Source organism: Cryptomeria japonica, chromosome 1 (genome assembly GCF_030272615.1).
Source record: "Cryptomeria japonica chromosome 1, Sugi_1.0, whole genome shotgun sequence".
Lineage (NCBI taxonomy): Eukaryota > Viridiplantae > Streptophyta > Pinopsida > Cupressales > Cupressaceae > Cryptomeria > Cryptomeria japonica.
In genome coordinates, this window is record NC_081405.1 from 455,988,120 (window position 1) to 456,011,591 (window position 23,472).

The window sequence follows — 23,472 nt, forward strand, 5'->3', positions numbered from 1 at the left end:
AGTTGTATGCAACAAATGCATAGTTCTATGCAATAAATGTGTAGTTCTATGCAACAAATGTGTAGTTCTATACAAAAAATATGTAGTTTCATAACAAATGTGTAGTTTCACCCAAAATAAAAACAAATGATCAAGCAAAATAGTTTGGTGACAAAAGAATCATTTTATGAAGCAAAATTACACATTCACATAACAATTAGGTAACAAAAAGTGACAAAAGCGCAAAACTAGTTATCAATTGTACCAAAAGAGGATGCAAATGCACAAAAATGGACATCAATTGAGCCAAAATCATGAATAAATGTGTCGATTTGTACCTGTAACTTCAAAAATACTAAATTCTCACAAAAACGTTAGAAGTTAACGACATGGGTCCCACCAAGTGTACCAAAATGTCAAACCAAAAATCTAAACAATATGCATTATCAAATCAACCACAAAAACCCTCAAATTCACACAAGATTCTAATCTACCAATAGAGGGTATAAATGAATGCATGTAAATTATACCTTCGCACATATTTTCACTTATCTTCATTGTCCTTTGAAATTTTCTTTGAATGAATAATATGTCGCTCTTAAAATTTGCAAAGCACAAATGATATGATCGTTCGAAAGCTCAAAGATCGTTGTTAGAGAATGATCATAGATGATTGATGACCACTATCCTAATAATAATAATGCTTGATAATAATTGACCAACTAAAGTTTGCTTTAATGAAAGATAATTGTTTTATAAATTTGGCTTGATATCAATCAATGGTAGTGATTAATTGAGACAGATCATTAGATCAATGGTTGAGTCAATGAAAGTAATGAAGGCTAAAATAGGAATTAATTGATTATTAGATTTAGTAAACTAATTGCGTGAGAAAATAATGGATGAGAGAAGTGGAAGAAAGTGTTAGATGAACTAAATAAGTGGGAAGTGAATGAGGAATACAAAAAAAAATTACTGTATAAATTATTTAATTTTATGTGCATGAGGATAGAATAAATAAAATAATAATTTTATTTATTTTTAGTAGAACTAAATTTAGGAAATAAATAATTAAATAAATGAAAACAAATTATTTAATTATAAAAGATGAGTTAACTAATTAAAAAATTTATTATTATTATGTAAATATAGTGAACTACATGAATGTTTGGAAATCAATTAATTAAATAATAATAAATTATTTAATTAATGTGCAGGGTGAAAATAAATAAACTAATTAAATAATTAAAATTATTTAAGTAATATTAGAGGAAATGAATAATTAATGATATAATTAAATAACTACAAAATTATTTAATTAAAGTGGCAATGAGAGGAAATTTTGAATTTGAATTATTTAAGAAACAGTGTTAACTTAATTAAACACTAATTAAAATATGAATAAGAAATAATGATAAAATAAACTCCATGTCTACAAATTAAAATTATGGTTAAAGTTAAAATTAGAATTAATTATATGGTTGAAACAAAATTAAGGTTATAATAAGGGTTAGAATAATTACTTTTATGTACATTCAAAATAGAGAATTTTTTTTGGAAGGCATAAGTCACATTTTAATTGCCTAAAATAATAAAAAAAACCATTTAAATGTAGAGTATTGCTTATCTTAAAATTATAATAAAGATTGAATTATCTTACATGTTGTAACTGTGGATACCACTAATATATTTATATTTTAAAATATATCACTAATATATTTATATTTTAAAATATAAAATTATCCTTCTCAGACACCATATTTCATTTATATATAACAAGAGATGCAATGCATTAAGTTCATGTCAATAGCAACATTGTAGATATTTGCATAAGAACAATTCAAGATGAATAAGTAAATATTCAAAAATAATAAAGTAAAATTCTTATTATTTGAAAAGTAAAATCAATAAATAAATATCTCAAGTTTACAATATTTTAATAAAGTTTGACATAAGATTATAAATTATTAATGTTGAAAATTTTATTTTTAGAAAATTATTACTCATCAATTGAATTTCACGGTTAATAATTATTTTTAATAAAACAATTATTAAAAATAATTATAATGTATATTTTATTTTTAAGTTTTAAAAATAAATTAATAGAACTTAAGTTAGTATTATAAAAAATTTAATGTTGAAAATTGTAAATTTAAAAATTAGTTAATGTTAAGATTAGTAACAACTTTTAATAAATCAATTATTAAAAATAGTTATAATATTTAATATATTTTTAAGATTAAAAATAAACTAAAAGAGCTTAAATACTACAAAATTTTAATTTTGAATATGTATATAAGTAGTTATTTGTAAATTGAATTTTAAGATTAATAATTACTTTTAATAAATCAATTATTAAAAGTAATTATAATATTTAATTTATTTTTAAGTTTTAAACATAGAATTATGAATAATAAATTATTCATAATTGATTTATTTTAGAAAATATAAAATAATTAACAATTAAAAATTAATATTATAAACAAAAAGAAATAATTTGTTAATAAATCTTGATTAAATTTATAAAAAATATTAAAATATAAATAGATTATAAAATAAATATTATATCACCAATGCAAAACCACAAATTTTTCCTGGACCAAAATCTTTAGAAAAAATATTTATAAAAACCTCTTCTAAAACTATTTACTAAGCCGCCGCCTTCCATAAGCTTTTCTGTGCATTGATAAAAAAAAAAAATCAGATTGCCCGTTCTTTTTTTTGAAGTTAAAGCGTGCATTAAATATTTGAAAGGTAGTACGATAGGGTAATAATGGCTACCGGTAAAATCCTACAAATATTATATAGCCTTTTTTTTAATTATTTTTGTTACATATTAATAAAAATTGTATGACATATTTAATTTGATTTGATTTGATTGATGAAATGAAATATGTAATATAAAAAATTAAAATTATAAATTAAATTTTACAGTGAGTTTGTGATATAGACCAATTGTATGATATTTATATAATCATGTAAAATATAAAATAAGTTTAAACTATAGAAATTTTATTAAAAAAATTAATTTTATGATGTGATTGGTTGACTAAATTGAAAAATTGAATGCAATGAATGCATACATATCCTGTCTTTGGCAGGAACTAATAAATTAATTTAAAATAGACTCCTCAAAATGAATATCTCTCAATATATTTTAAATAGAGTTTTAAAGACAGATGATTCTTATCAATTCATAGTCAGACATTGTAATTAATTAGAGCAATGGACCACACAGCTGATACATCCTCCTATCTATATAAAATAAAGATAAAGATATTGAATAACTTTTAAAAGTGAAAGGAATCGTCATCGTTAACTAATTCATTTACAAATTTATATGATTTAAAGTTTATGCGATGCAATTTGCTTACATATAACTTTTGTACAATATCTTATACATGTAAGATATAACGCCATTAATACTGTGAAATACATGAGCACAAAAACAAGACCGTCAACCATGCTTTATGGACAACCAGTGGGACTATCTTGAATGTAAACCAATTGCTTCTGAGATGTCATCTCCTCCATCGCGATAATTTGGTGGCATGCTTTTAGTTTTGGATAACTCGCATAGAAGAACTTCATGGACTTTTTGTTTAAGCTGCAAATTTAAAACAAACAAAACAGCAACTTCATCAAGCGTTCGACACCTTGCCTGACTAGGCATTTCATGCTAAAACAGGATTATGAAAAAATTAAACTACCTCATTAATTCCTTGGTTGGTCTTGATAGAGACGTGAAGAGACCCCTCTGGTCCAACTAACTTGTAATTGTTCTCCGTGGTATAAGAAGCACTTGAAGAATTTGATAACAAATCAGCCTTGGAAACAACATCCATCCATAATCGATTCCCAAATCTTTCCCTCATTTCATTGTAAAGCAGAAACTGCACTCATTAACATTATCATGAACAGGTTAGTAAAAGTACGAAACAAACTATCTAGCACCAGCAACTAGAATGGACCATGAGCAATAACTGGGTAAATTTAAATAAAACTGGAAAATAAATTCTCATACACCTCAAGCAAATCGACCATGAAAATCACAAACCTGATCAGAAACAGATGTCCCACAATCACCGGAAAGATCATGAACAAACAGTACTGCTGACGGTAGATGGGATAAAGCAGCAAGTGTCAACTTCTCCAAATTGTTTCTTTCACCTGCACTTGGAACAATTATTTTTCCAATTGCTAAAACAGATTTACACAACTATATTCATACTGGGCACAACTATATCAAAATTAGAAAGGTAAACGAGAATCTTGATTTTCTCGCACTAATTTGCCATGTATTGCAACCAATTTCTGCATACCCCATCTTCTAATATCACTCACTCAAAACAATATCACTCAATGTTAGACAATGAGAATTCTAATTCCTAATAACAGAAGAAATCTATACGAAAAGTTTCCCAAAGAGCACAGGATGTTGATATTTTGACAACATTGAAACCTTCTCACTTATTAAGTTTGGGATTGCATTCCGCTAACTTTTTTCTCTATATTTCGTGTTCATCAAGAGCTGTCAATTCTACAAAAAGATTAGAAGAAAACCGCAGTTTTAAGTCTCACATATTAACCTAGCATAAGAAGTAATAAGCAGCATTAATTTCAAGCATAATGCCATCCACAGCAATGTACTTTCGATATGACCAATTTGAGCAATAACATGGTTATGCAATACACGCTCACATTGGTCTACCAGAACAAGCTCCTATACAAGTCCCAACCAGCTATGTTTGGGCACATTTTCCCAATAAGTAGAGTGCTACATTAATCATGTTTGGTCCACTCCATTTTATGCTCATGCAAAACGTATGCAGACATGAATGACATGTGCACACACTAGGAACCCCTCTTTATTGTTCATTCAACACAGTCCTCCATCTGATTATATTACATCTTCTAAATAGACATTACCCAATAATCCACATTCTTTGTTACTTTTTGCTGTTATCTGTTGCAATGCATGGTTATTCTCGCCTTCCTTGATTTTGAAATGGCTATGAATGTGGGCTGGCATTGGGCTGTGTGATTGTCTTCCACCTTGCTTTTGTCATATAACTGTTACAGTTCATTGGCCACTCATAAAAGATTTGTATGAACTAAGCTCTTATTTGCTTATGCTCATCTTCCTTCTCCAATAAAAGATCTAAGATATGAGGGTGGATTTAGAGAAGTCAATTCAATTTCTGCAAAAGCCAATCAGAGTCCCCTGGGGTCTCTATTGCTTTGTTTTAAAATTTTGATCTTGAGTTGAATGATCAAAAGATTAATTTGGTGTTTCCCTTTCTGGCAAACATTTTATCATTCCTTTGTCAAAATGAGTTATAATATAACTTTAAAGAGTTCTTAATGATATAATGACTAGAATCGCTGAGCTCCTTGAGTATTATGAGAAAGGGAAAACTTCTTATATCACACACTTTTCAAATTTCTATTGCTTGATATAGACCCAACGTAATGTTGCCATGGTGGATAAAATACATAAATAATGTGAACAACGCGCAATTATCCTTTCATGAATAACTACTAATAATGCCGAGTAGTTGCAATTTATAAATTAGAGATATGTCATTGCTTGACTCCTTAAATGCTGTGGCAACCATTCTATGTTAATAATGGACGGTTAACATAATGCTTAGAAATATCAAACAGAAATAGCTACAAAAAAATAAGAACACAATTTTTAACCATACCATCAGATCTCCTTAGCAGTCCTGGTGTATCAGTCACCTGTAATAAACCAAAGATTTTTAAACTAATAAGACAATTACAGTGCAATAATACACATGTATCTCAATAAACTTCAAATACAACATGCATAATTACCATCCACTATCTATATACCTGGAAACGTTCATAATTTATGGTGATGTGGCCCATTAGAATGCCTCTTGTTGTAAAGGGATAGTTGCAAACCTGAAATACTCAGTTCAAAGTAAACAATTAATGGCTCTGCAAAGTAAACAACCAATCCTCAAAAAATAAAATACTGTATACTGGATCTGCTTTGGTTTGAAGAATAAACACCTCAGGCTTCCCTGTTGAAAGAATCCTAACTAAAGAAGACTTTCCCACATTTGGAGCTCCAACAAGGCAGAGAGTGGGTGTTTCAAGATCCACAACTGGCATTGCTCGCAAAGTCTGAGATATACAATTCAAAATAATGGATGTAAATATTGCTAAGGACTTTCTTCTAGACTGAAATAATAAAAATCCAAACAGTTTAATGTAAGGGCAAATGAATGTGGAGACCAATGGGCAGAGTGAGACCAGAAACAACATGAATTAAAGAAAAGAACCAAGAACACAAATATCTGCTAAAAAAACTTTAACGCCATGCCACAGATCAATGGAGGTTGGATCAGAACAAGGCTCTCACAATGGTTATACAAAGATAAACTTCTTACCTTGAAATGTTGATTGAGAAGGGCACAGACATGGCAGAATTGACAGCATTAATGAACAGCCGAAGAAACATCAAAACTATGGCGTGCAAATGGATGCATGGAGGCAACCAACTAAAAATGCAAATCAGTTTTTAACAAAATGAAATAGATCCAAGGATTGAAGGCTTGTCAAAGATGGACAATCATCTGTAGTTTTATTGCAACAACTAGTACATGAAGGAGGAATGGGGTTTGGCTGGAAGAGAAACAGCCAGGGGCCTAACAAAGTGTAGATACAAGGGACTAGTACTATTACTGGAACATCATTTTTGAAAAAATAGAAGACCAGTACTTGGAGATGTCAAAAATTATATTACAAATTAAAATAAAAAATGTCAAATATATAAATAATATTTGAGGTTGCACAACTCACCGAGTACTCACAAGCCAGCAAGCCTGGCAAAATTACTCACCGTATTATTCGCCGACGGGATTTGCAAAAACTCTCAGTGATTTTACCATGAAAAACCCAAAAGTAGCTTGAAAAAATTGTTATTTAAAAAAATAAAATTGCCAAAATCACTCACAATTTTAAAAAATCACTGATTTAGGGTATGCAATGGCAAATTGAAAACTCTTTGAAATCCTTATAACAATTATTTTCACCCGCTGTTTAAAAAAATCACTGATTTAGGGCATGCAACAGTGCAGAATTTTAATTGAGTTGTTAATGTTTATAGACAAAGATATTGCAGAGGATGTTGATGTTTATAGATAAGATAAACAGTTGCTTATTTTTTAATATATTTTTATCATGTATTTTCTTAATTAATATCATGCATTATATAATTTAAATTATAATTTTTAGAATTTTGTTAGGTTATTTGAAAAATATGGAATGAATTTGTAAAATATGTGATATATATTTTTATATAAAATTAAGAGTGATTATGTCTGTTTTTTAATTTGCTAAAAATTAATATAATTTTTTAGTGTTTTAAGAGAAAAGTGCCAAACTCTTAATTTTGCTCTTAAGCAATAAAATTGTGAGGCTGGTGCGCACCATGAAGGTTTGTGTTGCCCCCAGACCCTGACAAGGGGCACTGCCCCTTGATCCCGTTGGGGGCATTGCTACTCAACCCCACTGGGGGCAACACCCCCAAACTCCCAATGAAAGGCACTACCCCTCAACCCCATTGGGGCCTATGATATGTATTAAAATCTAATTTTGATTTATATATGAATTATGCTGGAAATCAATAATATGTTCTACAAATTTAATAATGTGTTATCTAAAAAAAAAATTAAAAAATTATATATTTTAAAATGTTCAATAAAATTGCCAAGTTTTTCCTTTAATTTTTGCCAAATCTAGAGTTTTTAAGAAAATTTAGGCAAGCCGAGTTATTGTCAAATCCAAAGTATCATACTATCAGTATCAAAGACTCAAATGCCATTATTATCATAAAATACAACACAACATTCAGCTTTGCACAAGAAAGGTAGGCAACAAATCAAAGTGGCCATTGCTTTGGTCAAGTCAGAGCCACAAACACAGCCTTCAATATCGAGCAAGGAGCTGCAACGGAGTGCAAGGATTAGAACCTCTCCTCATGTTTTCACTAGAGTAGGGAAGAGGAAGATGTAAAATTTGTCATAAGCAATTTATGAATTATGATGATGATTTTCAGAGGCAAATGATGATGCAATTTTGTACTCAATTATTCAAATGAATCAAATTTAATAGAAAATACTTTTGTACTCATATATGGATTCATTGGCTATATTTCACTAAATTTTGTAAAAAAAATGTCTTTTTCAAGAAATTTAAATTTTTTTTAAGTTGCTGAGTTTTTGCCGAGTTTTTCCCAAGTCTTTGTCGAGTTACAAATTTTGGGTCTGCCAAGTTTTGCTGAGTCTGAATCTGCCAACTATGGGACTCCCTTTTTAATATTCAAATTTATAATGTTTGATGCCCACTCATGAGATACCAAAAGTTTTAATATAAAGGCAAAGTATAATGTAACATGCTTTAAAGTTTCAAATATATAATGATAATATTATTTTGCTCTAAATGTAACAAACAAACGTTTAAGGTTTCCATTTTAATATTAAAAATTTGAAATTTAAACTCAGTGTATGGAGTGGATTCACAATTCACAAGAAATATAGAGTGGAGCAGACTCTCGGGAAATGCAGTCCCAAATATTCATGCCTCATGGAAAGCTCAAAAAAGTCAAGACACAAGTGATGCAAAGAATCTAAAAATCTTGGAAATAAAAACGTGTGCAGAATCCATCAATGGTTGTAAATCACATTAACAGAGACATGTTTTCATTATTTAATGTTTAGATTTTTTGGGGGTATACATCACAATTTAGGCTTTCTTTGGAGCTGAGATGCCTGGAGATGCTGCCAAGACATCTCCTGTTATTGGAGATGTTTTCATACCCATGTTGGTATGGGAGAGGCATTCCAATATCCAAGACGCATCCCAAGGGGTGGGAGACACATCACTTTGCTACTATGACGGCAAAGAATAAAAAGTAAAGTGTTAACAAACTTAGCACAAAAATGATTCAACATTTACATTAAATATGTTTCTGCTTTTGTACGCCCAAATTAACTACATAGGAGACATTAGGGGAAAAGAGGCAATTGTCGAAAAAGAATAAAAATAAATAAAAGATAAGAGGATAAAGAAGAGCATTACTCCTGCACTAGTGATTCGGATCCTAATATGCCACCACCACTTGAAGATGACCAGTTGAATCCCGTTCTACTGAGCTCTAATGAATGCTTGTAGTCAGTTACTGTATTTATGTTTTAATAGCTTTTTGCTGTTTTGCCCGAAGTCCAAACTTGCAAAACTTTTTCAGTATTTTAATACACAGATGGATTACCACCTATTGATTAAAAAAAAAAAAGCATTACTCCAAATCTTGGAGATTAAAAGAATACTTAAGGCACAGAATCAAGAATACAAGAGCTAAAGATAGAACCATATGGTAGAAAGAAGATAAAAATTGGGTGTTACAGCCTAGCATTAAGATAAGTGTACTTAATCCATTTTATGTAAACAATACCATTAGTTCTACAACCAGGTCCAGTTAAACAAAGATCTTATAGATATAAATTGTGAATATGTTGAACAAATATTGACAAGAAACAATATTTTTTTAAGCAAGAGAGAGTGGAAGAGTCTTACTCATTCTTATTAATATGAAGTGGCTTGGCCAAATTGGCATCTGTCTCAATATATGTAATAGTCTGAATATTATCTCTATCAAAACCCAATTCCAATCCAAAAAAAATTCTTTGTTACAACTTGATCAGCACAGCTGAGGAAGATAAATGATAATAAGTGAAAAGCAAAAAGATCATTTAAAAATTCAAATTTAAATATTTGTATATGCAGACCAACTTCTGCATTTTTAGGACACTAGGTGGGTTTGCAAATTTGTGCAATCCCAGAAACTCAGAGAAACACTAGTTTTAAATTATCTCAATCTAAAAGGAAATGAGCATTAAATTTTCAATATCCCACCAAATATTCTAAACAAGGAATAAAACCATCATCCATTTTCTGTTCCACCTACAATGGCTCCCAAATTACCAAGATGAGCAGCATCAAGTTAAGTGGAAGTAAAATTCATAATCCATGGAACTCCCATGGCAGATAGTGACATCTCAGATCTCCCACCAAACTCAGCCAAGGATCCTAATATACCAAGGGGTCTACTGTCTATTTAACAGTTAACCTAATATACACAACTTCCCAAGGTTTAGTTGGGAATGCCAAACACAAATCACAATGGGCTCAAGGAATCCACTGATTAGCTTGGTTGGCTTGATTTCGTTAATTGGCTTCTTGGTGTTGTCAAACAATTTTTCTATGCTCACTGGCAAAAAGATCTCCAAAGCATTTGCATCCTTAAGTACCCAGAAAGCACGACCATAAGATGCAGAAGCAACAGTCTTCTTTTCTACTTGATTTGATGGTGAGGATGAAGAATCCAAAGCCCTTTTCTTGGACTTCACAAAAGCGCTATTGCACTGAACCATGCATGCATCCAACTTATACAAGGTGCCAATCCGAACACCTTTAGCAAGCACCATAGAGCCTCTTGTCATCTTACATCCACAACTCGAGAAAACAACCTGCACAATCACATCACTCAACTTGCTAATTGAAAGTAGGTTCCGTGCCAAACCAGAGCTATGCAAGACACCATTGATCCCCTTCACTCTGCCATTAGGGAATCGGATCTTAACTCTTCCACGGCCAACAACCTTCAAGTGAGAGTCATCACCCAAATACACCTTCCCATCAAACTCTTGTACTTTGAAAACCAACCTCTGTGAGAGGTCATGTGGAAAGAGGCACCTGAATCTATCAACCACATATCTTCAAATTCATGTGTTGCCAAGCCTGTGACAAAAGCATCTACTTCATCATGAGAGGATTTATAAGAGTCAGAATCAAAGAAATCTTTTTACCTTTCTTTCTCTTCTCCTCCTTGCACTCTTTTCGGAAATGACCAGATTTGTTGCAGTTCCAACATTTCAACTTGGACTTTTTACAGGAGACTTTGATCTCTCTAGAGACTCGGATTTACCCTTCTTGTCCTTCTTTTTACCTTTCTCCATTGTTCTACCACGAGCAACCAAGGCCTCCTTAGCCATCTGAGAAGATTTCCTTCGCATCTCTCCGAATAACAATGAAGCAACCACATCCTCCATCTTAAAAGTAGTTGTTGTGCTTCCAATGGCTATCACAAGGTGATCCCACAAGTCCAGCAAAGAACATAACAAAAGAGTGCATTTTTCTTGATCATCAATCTAGTTGCCTTTCAAATGCTTCAATTGTGGAAAGGTAGGACATCTTGCTGCCAAATGCTCATGCAAGTAGCGAGGATGACGAAGACCGTAGCATGGAGAAAGATAGCAAATATTATCAATACAAAAAGAGCCATACTCATGGTAAAAATGAGAGAAAGAAGAATTTTCACAAACAAAATAAGAGCCTCTACTCCAAGAAGGAAAGTAGTTCTTCCAAAGAGAGCATCTTTTTCCATGATAATGAAGAATTTCCATTCATGGCAATAGAGTCAAAAGATGATACCTTAAAAAATGAAAAAAAGAGAAGAGTTAGAAGGGGAAGAGAATACTGAACTAGATTGGGAAGTTGATTCAGAAGGAGAATATGATGAAGATGAAGGATGTAATATCCCTCTCATTAATAAACATGAAAACACCATATTTTAAATATTATTCTCACTCGAATACTATTGTGCTTCCTTTAGAATAAGCTAAGGAAAATATATAATATATATATATATATATATATCAATGACTTTAATGGCTGTCCCTAAGAAGACTCGAAAACGATATGAAAGGGCAAACCATTGAACTATGAAACACATCCGCCACACTCATGGTTTCAATTAATCAAAGGGATAGTAGTTTAAACCAGTGAAACAATGATCGGGAAAAAATCGCGATCGATCGCGATTAATCGGGAATCGCAGAGGGTCGCGTTTTTTTCCCCGAAAAAATCGCCAAATACGCGTTGACCGCGGGTCAACGATTTTTTCCCGTTTAAACGCGATTAAGCCCGATTAATCGACAGGTATTAATCGGAAAAAATAAAAATCGCAATTATTTGCACGAAAACCCTAAAAACATGAAAAAGGTGCAAAAGTTTCGGAAAAAAATCTACAAATGGACGCCGCCTCCCTATTGTTTTTCGTCCAAAGTTTGCAGGTGGGAAATTTGAAGTCCGTTCGTAATTATTCGGGCTTCCGATTTTCCGAGATTGATTGTCCGAGAAGGAGATCACCAAGCCGGACTGTTTCTTACAGTTTAGCGCGCCATCACTGCATTCATCAAGCCTTCCAGGTAGGGTATTTACAGTTAAATTTTTGTTTTACAAATTTTGTTTTTATAGATTTTATTTAATATTATGTTCGTTTTATTTAATTTCTTAGTTTAAACTTTATTTAATTTCTTAGTTTGTTTTAACAGTATATTAAATTTAACTGTTAAATATACTGTTAAATTTAACAATTAAATTTAATATACTGTTTTATTAAATTTAACAGTTAAATATATTTAACAATATATTAAAATTTAAATATACTGTTTAATAATTTAACTGTTAAATTTATTATACAATATACAGTATATTTAATAGTTAAATATTAACTATTAAATATATTGTATATTGTCTAATAAATTTAACAGTTAAAGTTAAACTATATAATAAATATAGTTTAATTTAATTTATTAGTTTGTTTTATAGAATTATATTTAACAGTATATTAAATTTAACTTTTAAATTTAATATACTGTTACATTAAACTTAACTGTTACGTATATTAACATGCTGTTAAAATTTAATTGTTAAATTTATTAGTATATATTTAACAGTATATCAAATTTAACTGTATATATTTAACAGTATATTAAATTTAATATACTGTTAAATATATACAGTTAAATTTAATATACTGTATAAATTTATTAGTATATATTTTCAGTATATTAAATTTATTTACTGTATATATTTAACAGTATATTAAATTTAACTGTATATATTTATATACAGTTAAATTTAATATACTGTTAAATATATACAGTTAAATTTAGTATATATTTAACAGTATTTTAAATTTAACTGTATATATTTAACAGTATATTAAATTTAATATACTATTAAATATATACAGTTAAATTTAATATACTGTATAAATTTTCAGTATATTAAATTTAGTAACTGTATATATTTAGCAGTATATTAAATTTAACTGTATATCCCTCAAAAGTTTAAGATTGAGTGTAATGTTTTTACAGATCTGATTCTTGATAATGCCGCGTCAAAAAGACTTTGCATGGACACATTGCACAGCAGTTCCGGGTAGCACGAAGGTCAAGTGCAATTGGTGTCTAGAAGAGATCAGTGGTGGAATTTATCGTTTCAAATGGCATTTGTCCAAAGAACGAGGAAATAACACCGTGATATGCAAGGCATGCCCTGCAGATGTCTCGTATCAGGCAAAGCAATCTCTTGACGGGATTGCTGAGAGTAAGGCCAAAAAGGCAAGAATTGGGGTTGAACTAGGTTCTAGTTCTGCAGATCCCAGGATGAACCATTTGGGTGAGGAGGATGGTGAAGATGGGAGTTTCAAGGAATCTGGGTCGACACATAATTCTATAGCACGTGGACCAAACACAGGTGGAGGAAACACTAATGCTTTCTTCCAACCTCGTACCACAGCAGGATCACAAACCACTTTGGAGAGTACAGGATGGAGGAAAACTGTCACTGAACAAGCAAAGAAGGCAATTGCTAATTATTGGTACTCCTCTCACACGGCATTTCATGCTTCCAGAAATCCATATTGGCAACCCATGATAGATGCTATTGCAGCTGTAGGTCCTGGGTTTCAAGCCCCATCTTGTGAATCATTAAGGGTTGGTATGCTGAAAGATGCAGTAGAGGATGTTCAAGATGTTGTTAAACAACATCGATTGCAGTGGGCTAGAACTGGTTGCAGCATCATGTCAGATGGTTGGACAGATAGAAGGAACCGAACTCTCATTAACTTCCTTGTCTCTTGTGAGATTGGCACTGTTTTTTTGAAATCTGTGGATGCATCTAATATGATGAAATCCACAAATGCATTGTTTGAGATGTATGACGTGGTAGTTACAGATGTAGGGCCACAAAATGTGGTTCAATTTATCACAGACAATGCTGCTGCTTGTGTTGCTGCAGGGAGACTTCTGACAGATAAATATCCTTCCATGTTTTTTACACCATGTGCAGCACATTGATCTAACCCTAGAGGACATTGGAAAAATTGAATGGGTTAAGGCGGCATTTCAGAAAGCTCACAAGGTTACCAAATTTATTTATAATCACACAAGGGTTTTGGCTATAATGCGCTCTTTCACAGGTGGCAAGGAGCTAGTTCGACCAGGAGTGACAAGATTTGCAACATATTTCCTTGCATTACAAACATTATGTGAACAAAAAGGTAATTTGAGGCGAATGTTTGTTTCAGCTGAGTGGATGGAGTCTAGTTTCACAACTCAAGCAAATGGCATAGCAGTGGCAGAGTATATGTATTCTACCACATTTTGGGAATCTATTGAACAAATTGTAGAATTTTCAGAGCCTTTAGTAAAAATCTTGAGACTAGTGGATGGAGATAAACCCCCCATGGGATATGTGTATGAGGCCATGGATAGGGCCAAGGAGGTGATAAAGAGTAAGCTGGAAAATAACAGGGATAAGTATATGCCGTTGTGGGACATAATTGATAGGAGATGGGATGGACAAATGCACACTCCTCTCCATGCTGCAGGATATTTTCTCAATCCTCTGTTATTCTATAAGACTGACTTCCTAGAAATTGATGCTGAGATCAAACAAGGCTTCTTCAAGTGCATGGAAAAAATGTTTCCTGACTTGGAAAAATTTGATGCGGCTACGATAGAGCTGGAAATGTACAAGCATGCTAAGGGCTTTCTCTCTTCTAGGGCTGCTATACAAAGCAGAAAGACAATTCAACCAGGTAGACTCTATAAACTTTTGACAATCTCTTTATTTTGCCAACCACTAAGTTTGTTAAGATTATAAGATATTCTTAGTCTTACAATATCATCTCCATATAATGTGTTTTTCAGCTGCATGGTGGGCTTCTTTTGGAGATGAAATACCAAATTTAAGGTGGATGGCGGTGCGTATTTTGAGCCAACCATGTAGCTCATCAGCTTGTGAGCGTAATTGGAGTGTGTTTGAACACATACATTCTAAGAAACGCAACCGCCTATCACAACAACGGCTGAATGACTTGGTATTTGTTCATCACAACCTCCGCTTGAAGATAAGGAAAGCTCAAGGTGAGAATATTAATATATAGTTGCAGTTTTTTGAATTGTATTCACTATTCATTGATTTTTCATTTGTAAGGGAAACACTAATTTCTACATGGGCAAAATCAGGAACTATTGAGGAATGCTTGCCAATTGACCTCGATGAGATATATCCAGAGTGCGAGTTGATTGCTGCTGATGATGTTGATGATGATGATGATGATGTTGATGATGATTATGTTGTTGCTGATCGTCCGCTTGTGTCTGAAGATTTTGATATCATGAGGCAAGCCAACTTTCGTCCTGAATGGGTTGAAGGAATTAGGACAGGCTCTTGCCCAGGAGCTTCATCATCAGGGCCTCCTGCCCTCTAGCATGTCATTGCCTACATTTGAGATTTTGGAATTTTGTACTTAATTTACAGGTTGACTTTGTTCAAAGTCACAAACTATATTGTAATTGACATTTTGACATCTATCACCATCTAGATATTATTTATGGTGTAGTATATTTTGTGGAACGTAATCAGTGATATGAATATAAGCAACGAAAATCTATTTCTTGCAATTCATGTTTTCAAGTGTCTATTTTATTTGCCTACAATATCTCTATGCCATGGAAATACCCTAAAATATATTAAAAAAGTAGTTTTTGATTGTTTTTCTGCAATTTTTTATGTTTTTTTGTATATCCGATTTTTTCCCGATTTTTTCCCGATTTTTTCCCGATTTTTTCCCGATTTTTTGAAAAAATCTTATACTTTTGTTTTGCCGATTAATTCCCCAAACGATTATTGTTTCTATGGTTTAAACTTTAATCTTTTGTTTGACTTCTTGATTATCTACAACAAATGAAAGAAGACCGATCAAATGATAAGAAACGACTGCTGGGAGGAACCGCTTCATGTGAAGGGCATAACTATTGAAGGTTGACCATTCAAACAACTACTAAGGACTGGTCATGAGAGAACATCAAGCAGTGAAGATTTTATATTCTTAATCCAACTAAAGTACTCAGTTAAGCAGAAGAAATACCAAGACATGGATGCATGAGAAAATGGTGATTAGGGGGCATTACACATTTGTCTTGTTTACAAAAAAGCAGTGAAAAAGACAAAGTGAAATGATACGATTCATGGAAAGATCTATATTAAAAGGTGTGGACATCAAAGGCAGTGATTTGGTCGTTAAGGCCTAACATAGAGTTGATTAAACATTTGTTGGTTGAGTGAAGAAGGAGAGAAGCGATCATCTAACAAGTGATCTTCCCTCAGCAATGACAAGCGATCTTCCTTCAATCATCCTTGGATGACAACGACCAATGTAGATATCCAGAAATAAATAAAAAAGAAGTGTGACCAAGACATATCCAGCGATCATGAAGGCAGAAAATTCATTATAAGAACGGTACTTATGAATAAACCAAGACAAGTAAAAGTCAAGAGATGGTACAAGTCAGCATTACACAGGTTGCTACATCAGATGGGAATACAAACTAACACAATTAGTAATTCATTTACAAAGGTGTGATTCTAGACAAGTGAAATTAAGTATTAGCAAACCATACACTATCTTGTACATAATACTTCCAATGCAGTGATTATAATTAAGTGGAGCAAAGGTTATGAGAAGATACAATTTACAAAAAAGAAAGGATGCCTCCCTTTGAATAAATGCCTCCATTTGTAAAGTCGCCTCTTTCCAAAAGGCATGAGGGGATATAAAGGGAGAATAAGAAGGATTGATATTGGGGGGGTTACCTCATAGGAGATAGGCTCCATCGAGCAGAGCAGATCGGAATATAGAAGCATACAATTCTAATGTATAAATCAAAAGGAGCTTGACGTCAGACTGCATTCGTATAGATATTTCCAGCAGACAAAGCAGATAAGTTGTAAAGCCTATAGTAGGTAGACATAAACTAGTTAATGCATGATCTTAAAAACATAAATCAGGAACAGCAGTGTCCTATATAGGCAGATCTATAATCAAGTTTATGCATGGTTGCAACGATATTACTCAGGAGCAGCGAACAGATCTTGATACAGATCAACATTACTTTCGTGTACATATAAATCAGATACTACCTCAGAATTTCAGGAAAAGATAATCATACGTAGTTATCTAATAATCCAATTCTTTATTACATAGTGGTTGATATTGAGGTCAACACTATCTTTATCAGATTGATGCTGATTTTACATCAGTCATAATCCAGTTTAGCATAAGACAAACGATCTACTGTATATTCAGATTTACCTTTGTTTCATCAGACTTTATTTTGCATAAGCCTCTGGAATGTAAAGTCAATCTTGAACGATCAAAGGCAACCTCCATTATATCGTAGCTATAGCATCATCAAGGATCATATCAGAATATTGTTTGACAATATACTTTGGCATATACTTCAAGAAGATAGCAGAGAAAGCTATCAAGATAAGTTTCATCTTCCAAACTATTGTTAAAATTTAGTTAAATATTATAATGAAATGTCTTCAGATTTGATATTTTATTTATTTATAAAAGCATTACAATTCTACCTTAAGTTGGAATTGTTGTCTCAGGACTAAATTAAGGTATATCCCAAATGGGGACATTACAAAGGAAAGGTTAATTTGAAAGAGCTCATATGTGCCCTTAGTGAAATCAAAAAGCTCAAAAAAAAGAACATGGAGCTAAAACTGCAAACCCATCAATCTAAAAGAGAAGATGATGATTCCAAAGCAAAATTATCTCAAGGCCTTGAGGAATCCCCAAAACTTAGCATTGACTTAGAATACAACCTGAAGAAGAAAAATGAATGGAGGACGAAGCAAGAATTCAATTATAAGTAAATGAAGAAAAAAGTGAAAAACTGGAGTCCGAAATTGTTACCTTGAGGAAGGAATTGGAGAAAACAAAAGCTCAAAGAATGAGAAAGTACGGAAATGTTAGATGATATTATCAGTAGCCAAAGGCCAATTTACAATAAGACTGGTATTGGCTATGAGGAAGGTAAAAGTTCAAAAGCTACACAACCCTCAAAAAAGATAAATAAGGGAAAGACAAAAAGCTATGAAGATGCCCTCAAAAGTGCTATCAGAAATGAAGGAAGCAAGAAAACTCAAGTCCCACAGAAACCAAGCACTCCTCCTAAGGTTAACAAGGACAAATACAGGAAGTCCATTCCTCCAATGCAGGCATGTATGACCAGGTTTCAACATTCTTTGTATGGCTACTGATTTTCATGCAATCAGTTTGGTCATAAGTCAAGAAATTGTAGAACACATGTGAGATATAATTATGGTTGGCACATAAAGAGAAGTTCTTATGGGTGGGCAAATAGAAAATTTAACTCATTTGATCCGTTTAGTAGATTATAATGTCATATGCTATAAATGCAACAACTATGGGCATAAAGCAAGATTTTGTAGAAGTTGTCTTATAGAATCTAAACAGAACAAGAAAAAGGAAACCATGGGTAAGCAAAAAAAAACCTACAAAATTTTGGAAGAAGAGGCAAGAACAAGATAATGAGAACAAAGAAAAATCTATGTTCATACAAACCGCACTTCATACAGAAGAAGTATCATTAAGTTGATGAGAAGAAGCACAAATTTAGGGGAAGCTAATCAATGGATTATCTTTTAGCTCCATGGAGAAGAGTGACAAAACACCTAATGAAGATTCTTTGGGAGAGTTATAGGAAAAGGAAGAATGATGCATTGATGTCAAGAGGAAATGTTACAATAAGGAAGCCTTACAAAAAGGGGAGCATTACAGAAAAGAGGGAGAATCACATCATGAAGGAGAAAAGTATGTTACATCCCTTTGTCATCAATGTCAAAGGGGGAGAGGCTAAGAAAGGGGGGCAATTATGTTGCCATCAATGACAAAGGGGGAGACTGTTAGAATATTGACATTGATGTCAAAGGAAATAGAAGAGAGTTGAAGAAGATGCACAAAATCATCTAATGGCTGAAGGCCACTAATCATTTCTAAGTGTTGGCCTTGTTGTGACATATTCACGCATCGCCCCATTGCAAATGGGGAGCCCCACTTTTTTGCTTTCTAGGTTAGTTGTAGGCTCTTTAGCTATTAGCCTTTCACTTGTAAGAGGTGCGATGTCTAAGGTGGCTAGGAGGTAATCAAGTCAAGTCTCTCTCATTAGGATGAAGTGAGGTTAGTTAGTTCTCAAGGCTTACGAAGTGAGCATTTCATGATGAACATTCCATTTGATCATCTTTTGCTTGCAAAATCAGAGATGAAGTGCTGAAATTTGGCTAAGGCAAATTGTTTTCAATGCTTGGAAGGATAGGCTAGAAGTCTGAATCATCATGAAAAGGGCTCAAGGAGAAATGATTAAGTTATCAAAGTTGACATTTTGAGGTCACTTCTAGTGAAGCCTAAAAAGCACAACCTAAGGAATGAAGACTTTTGATGAGGCCCCAAAAGCACGAACTAAGACTTCCAGTGAGGCATCAAAAGCACAAACTAAGCCTTGGGACTTCCTTTGACCCCTCAAATCAGCGAACTAATCTTTGTGCATTGCATTGTTTGAAATGAGATAATGATCTTGATAAGTGCGTTGTTAAGAAGATGTTGCAAGCTTAATTGATAGCAAGTCAGGAAAGGACTGATCAATTCCAATGAAGGCCCAAATCCACGACCTAAGGATTTTCACTTCTGATGAGGCCTCCAATCCACAAACTAAGGATTTTCACTTCCGATCGCCCCTCCAATCAGCAAACTAAGCATTAACATTTCCAATAAAGCCTCCAATCCACGAGCTAAGGAATGGGACTTCCTTTGATGCCTCAAATCCATGAACTAAGGATTGTTCGCTTCCAATGAAGGCCCAAATCCACAAACTAAGGATTTTCACTTCTTGTGAGCTCTCCAATCCACAAACTAAGGATTTTCACTTCCGATGAGGCCTCCAATCCACAAACTAAGCATTTGTTACTTCCTGTCACCCCCCAAAAGTGTGACCTAAGGCATAATCACTTCCAGTACCCAAGCAAAAGTGTGAATTTCCTTCCACTTCCACTTCCACCTCCTTTGCCACCTTGAAACCAATGCAAATCAGGCCTGTCCCAGACCTGAAACCTATCAAATCAGGCACAGAAAAGTGAGAAATCAAACATAAATCAGGCCTGAGACACAAATCAGACTCAAATTGATGAGAATTAAGTCAAAAGGAGAGATATCAGACTTAAATCAGATGTTTCCATGGTAAGAAAATTCATTTCCAGATTTAGAGAAGGCAGTAGGAAGCTTGATTAAGTACTTTTTAGTTTTTACAATGTTTTGATTCAAATTATGTTTGTTTCCAGATTTGATGCAAGGGGGATGAACATACAAAAGAATGTGAAGAGGGTCAAGACTTCAAGGTATGGAAGGAACGTCAGCTCACATACAACATCAAGATTTCACCACATAAGCAAAGACAAGGGCCCAAGGAAGACATTGCAACACTTCAAGTCTCAAGCTCATACAATGCAGCTGATGGGATCATCATCATCATAGACTATAAGGCAAGAGTAGGAGTCATCTACATTAAGGGGGCACAAGAAGACTCCAAGCTTGGAATGAAGGATTTCCACCACATGAAGAATATAATATTATACAATGAGGGTCAATGCATTCAAGGAAAGAAGGAAGGATCAAGCATAAGCATCACAAGGTCTACATCAAATGCAGCACTAAGGTGGAATTCCCAAACAAGAAGATGAAAAGTGAGATGATCAAGAAGAATTACAATCATACACTTGTGATGAGTTACAAAGATCGAGCTAGCAACAGTGGCATCCAGTCATCACTTATCCAATCACGTCATTCTAAGCTAGGGCATCTAGATTCAATGTACCTAACTCATCCATCAAGGACGATAACCACCACATGTGGGCACAAAGTCCAATGTACCTACCCTCATCATCTATTGGTCGAATATTCAAAGGACGTGTCCATTATATTGTACTTTTGTCATTGGTCAAGCATTAAATGCTTTGTATGGGTTTAACAAACCCTAATTAGGGTTTCAATCTTTCGATCTTGGCCATTGATTGCGAATCAATCTGAGTCACTCATTGTAATGAGAGCACTATATAAGGCTCCACTTCTTCATTTGTAAAGGTTAATAGTTAGTAGATCAATAGTTAGAAGTTAGATAACAAGCAAATAGTTAGAATAGAGTAGGAAGAGAAGGCAAAGATTGTTGCCAAGACTTTGTTGTAAGAAGCATGTAAACTCCATTGAAGATATGGTCACATTCATATGTTGATTCAACAATTTGCGTGGTCTCTACTCATTTATTTCCATGTTGTTTAGATGAATGGAAGAACTTTGTGCATGATCAATGGTGAAATTCGTACATCCATACTACTAACACCTTGCTGATTGTAAAGTGCCTTGCGTAGTCAACTGGATCCATCTTAGCCAAGCTTAACTTCAATTATCACTCCTTCATTCATATGCTTCACCTTGAGGGTATCTATGCTTGTGGTGGTGATTTGAAAATCATTAGCTGTCCCTAGAAGATCACACTAGCCTTGTGGAGATGTTCGCTACATGTCAAAACAAAGCTTAATTCAGTTTCATCAAAGACTATCCATCACTCTTACATTCCTAGGATTAGATTAGCTTTCTCAACCCTATCTCTTTTGCTCTTTTTTTTTAAGTTAAGTGAAATTCCACGTTCCAACGACATTCAAGCATTCAAGATTCAACATAAGTCCACCTTGTGATTCCAGCAATATCATATCAAACAACTAAGTCTATCCAAGAGCACGTCAAGACCTGACATCTGGAACCTTGGAGTCGTCCCATTTGATCACACAATTTAGCATATGGGGAGTCTTTGTTCAAGATAGGATAGAATAATGAGTATTTCATTTTGTGTTGCATAGTGCATAAAAACACCATCAACAGGCCTATACTCCATATTGGTGCCTAAGTCTTATACAAAATAATTTAAATTGATATCTTATTCATTTCTAGCCGACCTCCCTTCATTAGCATTCAAGATGAAAATAAATGTAAATTTAAATTACCTTCATATGCTCGCCAACCTATCCATATTGGCACCCAAGACAAAGTCATCTAAAGCTAATACTAGCCAACATTTTTAAGAGATGTTCAAAGACATAAATATATCAACTAATCATTCACGACTAAAAGTAATTAAAAAATAAAGACACCTACTAATATAGTTACAGTAGTTATTAGTTAACGAGGCCAACAAATGAGTATAAGGTTGTCATTAACAAAAAGTAGTGATCAAGTTTGAAGAGACCGCAATTATTATTTAAGAGTAGTCATCACAATTTGAAGGGTCATTTTCTTCCAAAAGGGTGTATCTCTTCATACAAATATGAAGATATAAATGGAATAAGAAGTATGTGGAGAAATAGAAGAAAAGTGTGCGGAGATTAGAAGATCTATCATATAAACACCAACACACTTGTATGAAGAAAATATATAAGGCAGATTTCTGAGGAAGTTATTGCAGAACTAAGAAGAGAATTATTGCAGATTTGAAGAGAATATCTTAAGGTGATAATAGTAGATCTACAGAGGAGAATTATTGCAGATTTGAAGAGAATATCTTAAGGTGATAATAGTAGATCTACAGAGGAGAATTATTGCAGATTTGGAGCAAAAGTTGCAGCACATTTGCAAAGAACACTATAATTGTTGAAAAGATTGAATTCTCCATCATCCGTTGTAGAAGCAACATTCATAAGGTGGAGTTTTGTTTGAAAGTTGCTGTAATGTCCCCTTCTCAGTGATGTTTCATTCAGTGATCCAATGGCCTATTCCGGAGACCCGTAGGCTATTTGGAAAGGAGAATTAGGGTTTCCTACTTTTGTGGAGTTCTGCATGAGCTTTTTAGGGTTTGTCAGGAAGGAATTCTTCAGTTCTGTTTATGGTTTCCTTCTGGGTTTTTCAGTAACTTCGGGGTGGCATAACATGCATTTAATTCTACGGTGAAGTGTGAACTTACTATTTTTAGTAAGTTAGGGTTTGGCTGACTATATGGTATAGTTTTACCGAGATTTCCAATCTCTTTCTTTGGGTGTGAAGATCATGCTTTTCGGAGTAGTATTTCATGACTTACTATTTTTAGTAAGTGGCAGTTTGAGCATTGCTATTTTTGGCAATCTTGGACAGGGTCTTGATCCAATGCAATTCAGTGGTTTTCATTGCTTAGCTTCACCCTTGATTTTGAT

At 33.3% G+C, this 23,472-nt stretch overlaps 2 protein-coding genes across 2 annotated transcripts in view; one reads left to right on the forward strand and one right to left on the reverse strand.

Moving 5' to 3' along the window:
- Window positions 1-3,113: 3,113 nt before the first annotated feature.
- Window positions 3,114-23,472, reverse strand: part of LOC131064422 (nucleolar GTP-binding protein 1) — a 184,686-nt gene continuing 164,327 nt past the window's right edge. Inside the window, exons 9-14 of the mRNA XM_057998564.2 lie at window positions 6,022-6,135; window positions 5,839-5,910; window positions 5,688-5,724; window positions 4,037-4,149; window positions 3,690-3,872; window positions 3,114-3,586 (exon numbers count right to left, since the gene is read on the reverse strand). Coding sequence (XP_057854547.2) covers window positions 3,467-3,586; window positions 3,690-3,872; window positions 4,037-4,149; window positions 5,688-5,724; window positions 5,839-5,910; window positions 6,022-6,135 — 639 coding nt within the window. The 3' untranslated portion in view covers window positions 3,114-3,466. The remainder of the gene's footprint in view (window positions 3,587-3,689; window positions 3,873-4,036; window positions 4,150-5,687; window positions 5,725-5,838; window positions 5,911-6,021; window positions 6,136-23,472) is intronic.
- On the forward strand, window positions 14,222-15,783 carry LOC131874680 (uncharacterized). The gene is made up of 3 exons (XM_059218597.1): window positions 14,222-14,962; window positions 15,075-15,290; window positions 15,393-15,783. The coding sequence occupies exons 1-3, from the start codon at window positions 14,326-14,328 to the stop codon at window positions 15,635-15,637; spliced, it is 1,098 nt and encodes a 365-aa protein (XP_059074580.1). The 5' UTR covers window positions 14,222-14,325; the 3' UTR covers window positions 15,638-15,783.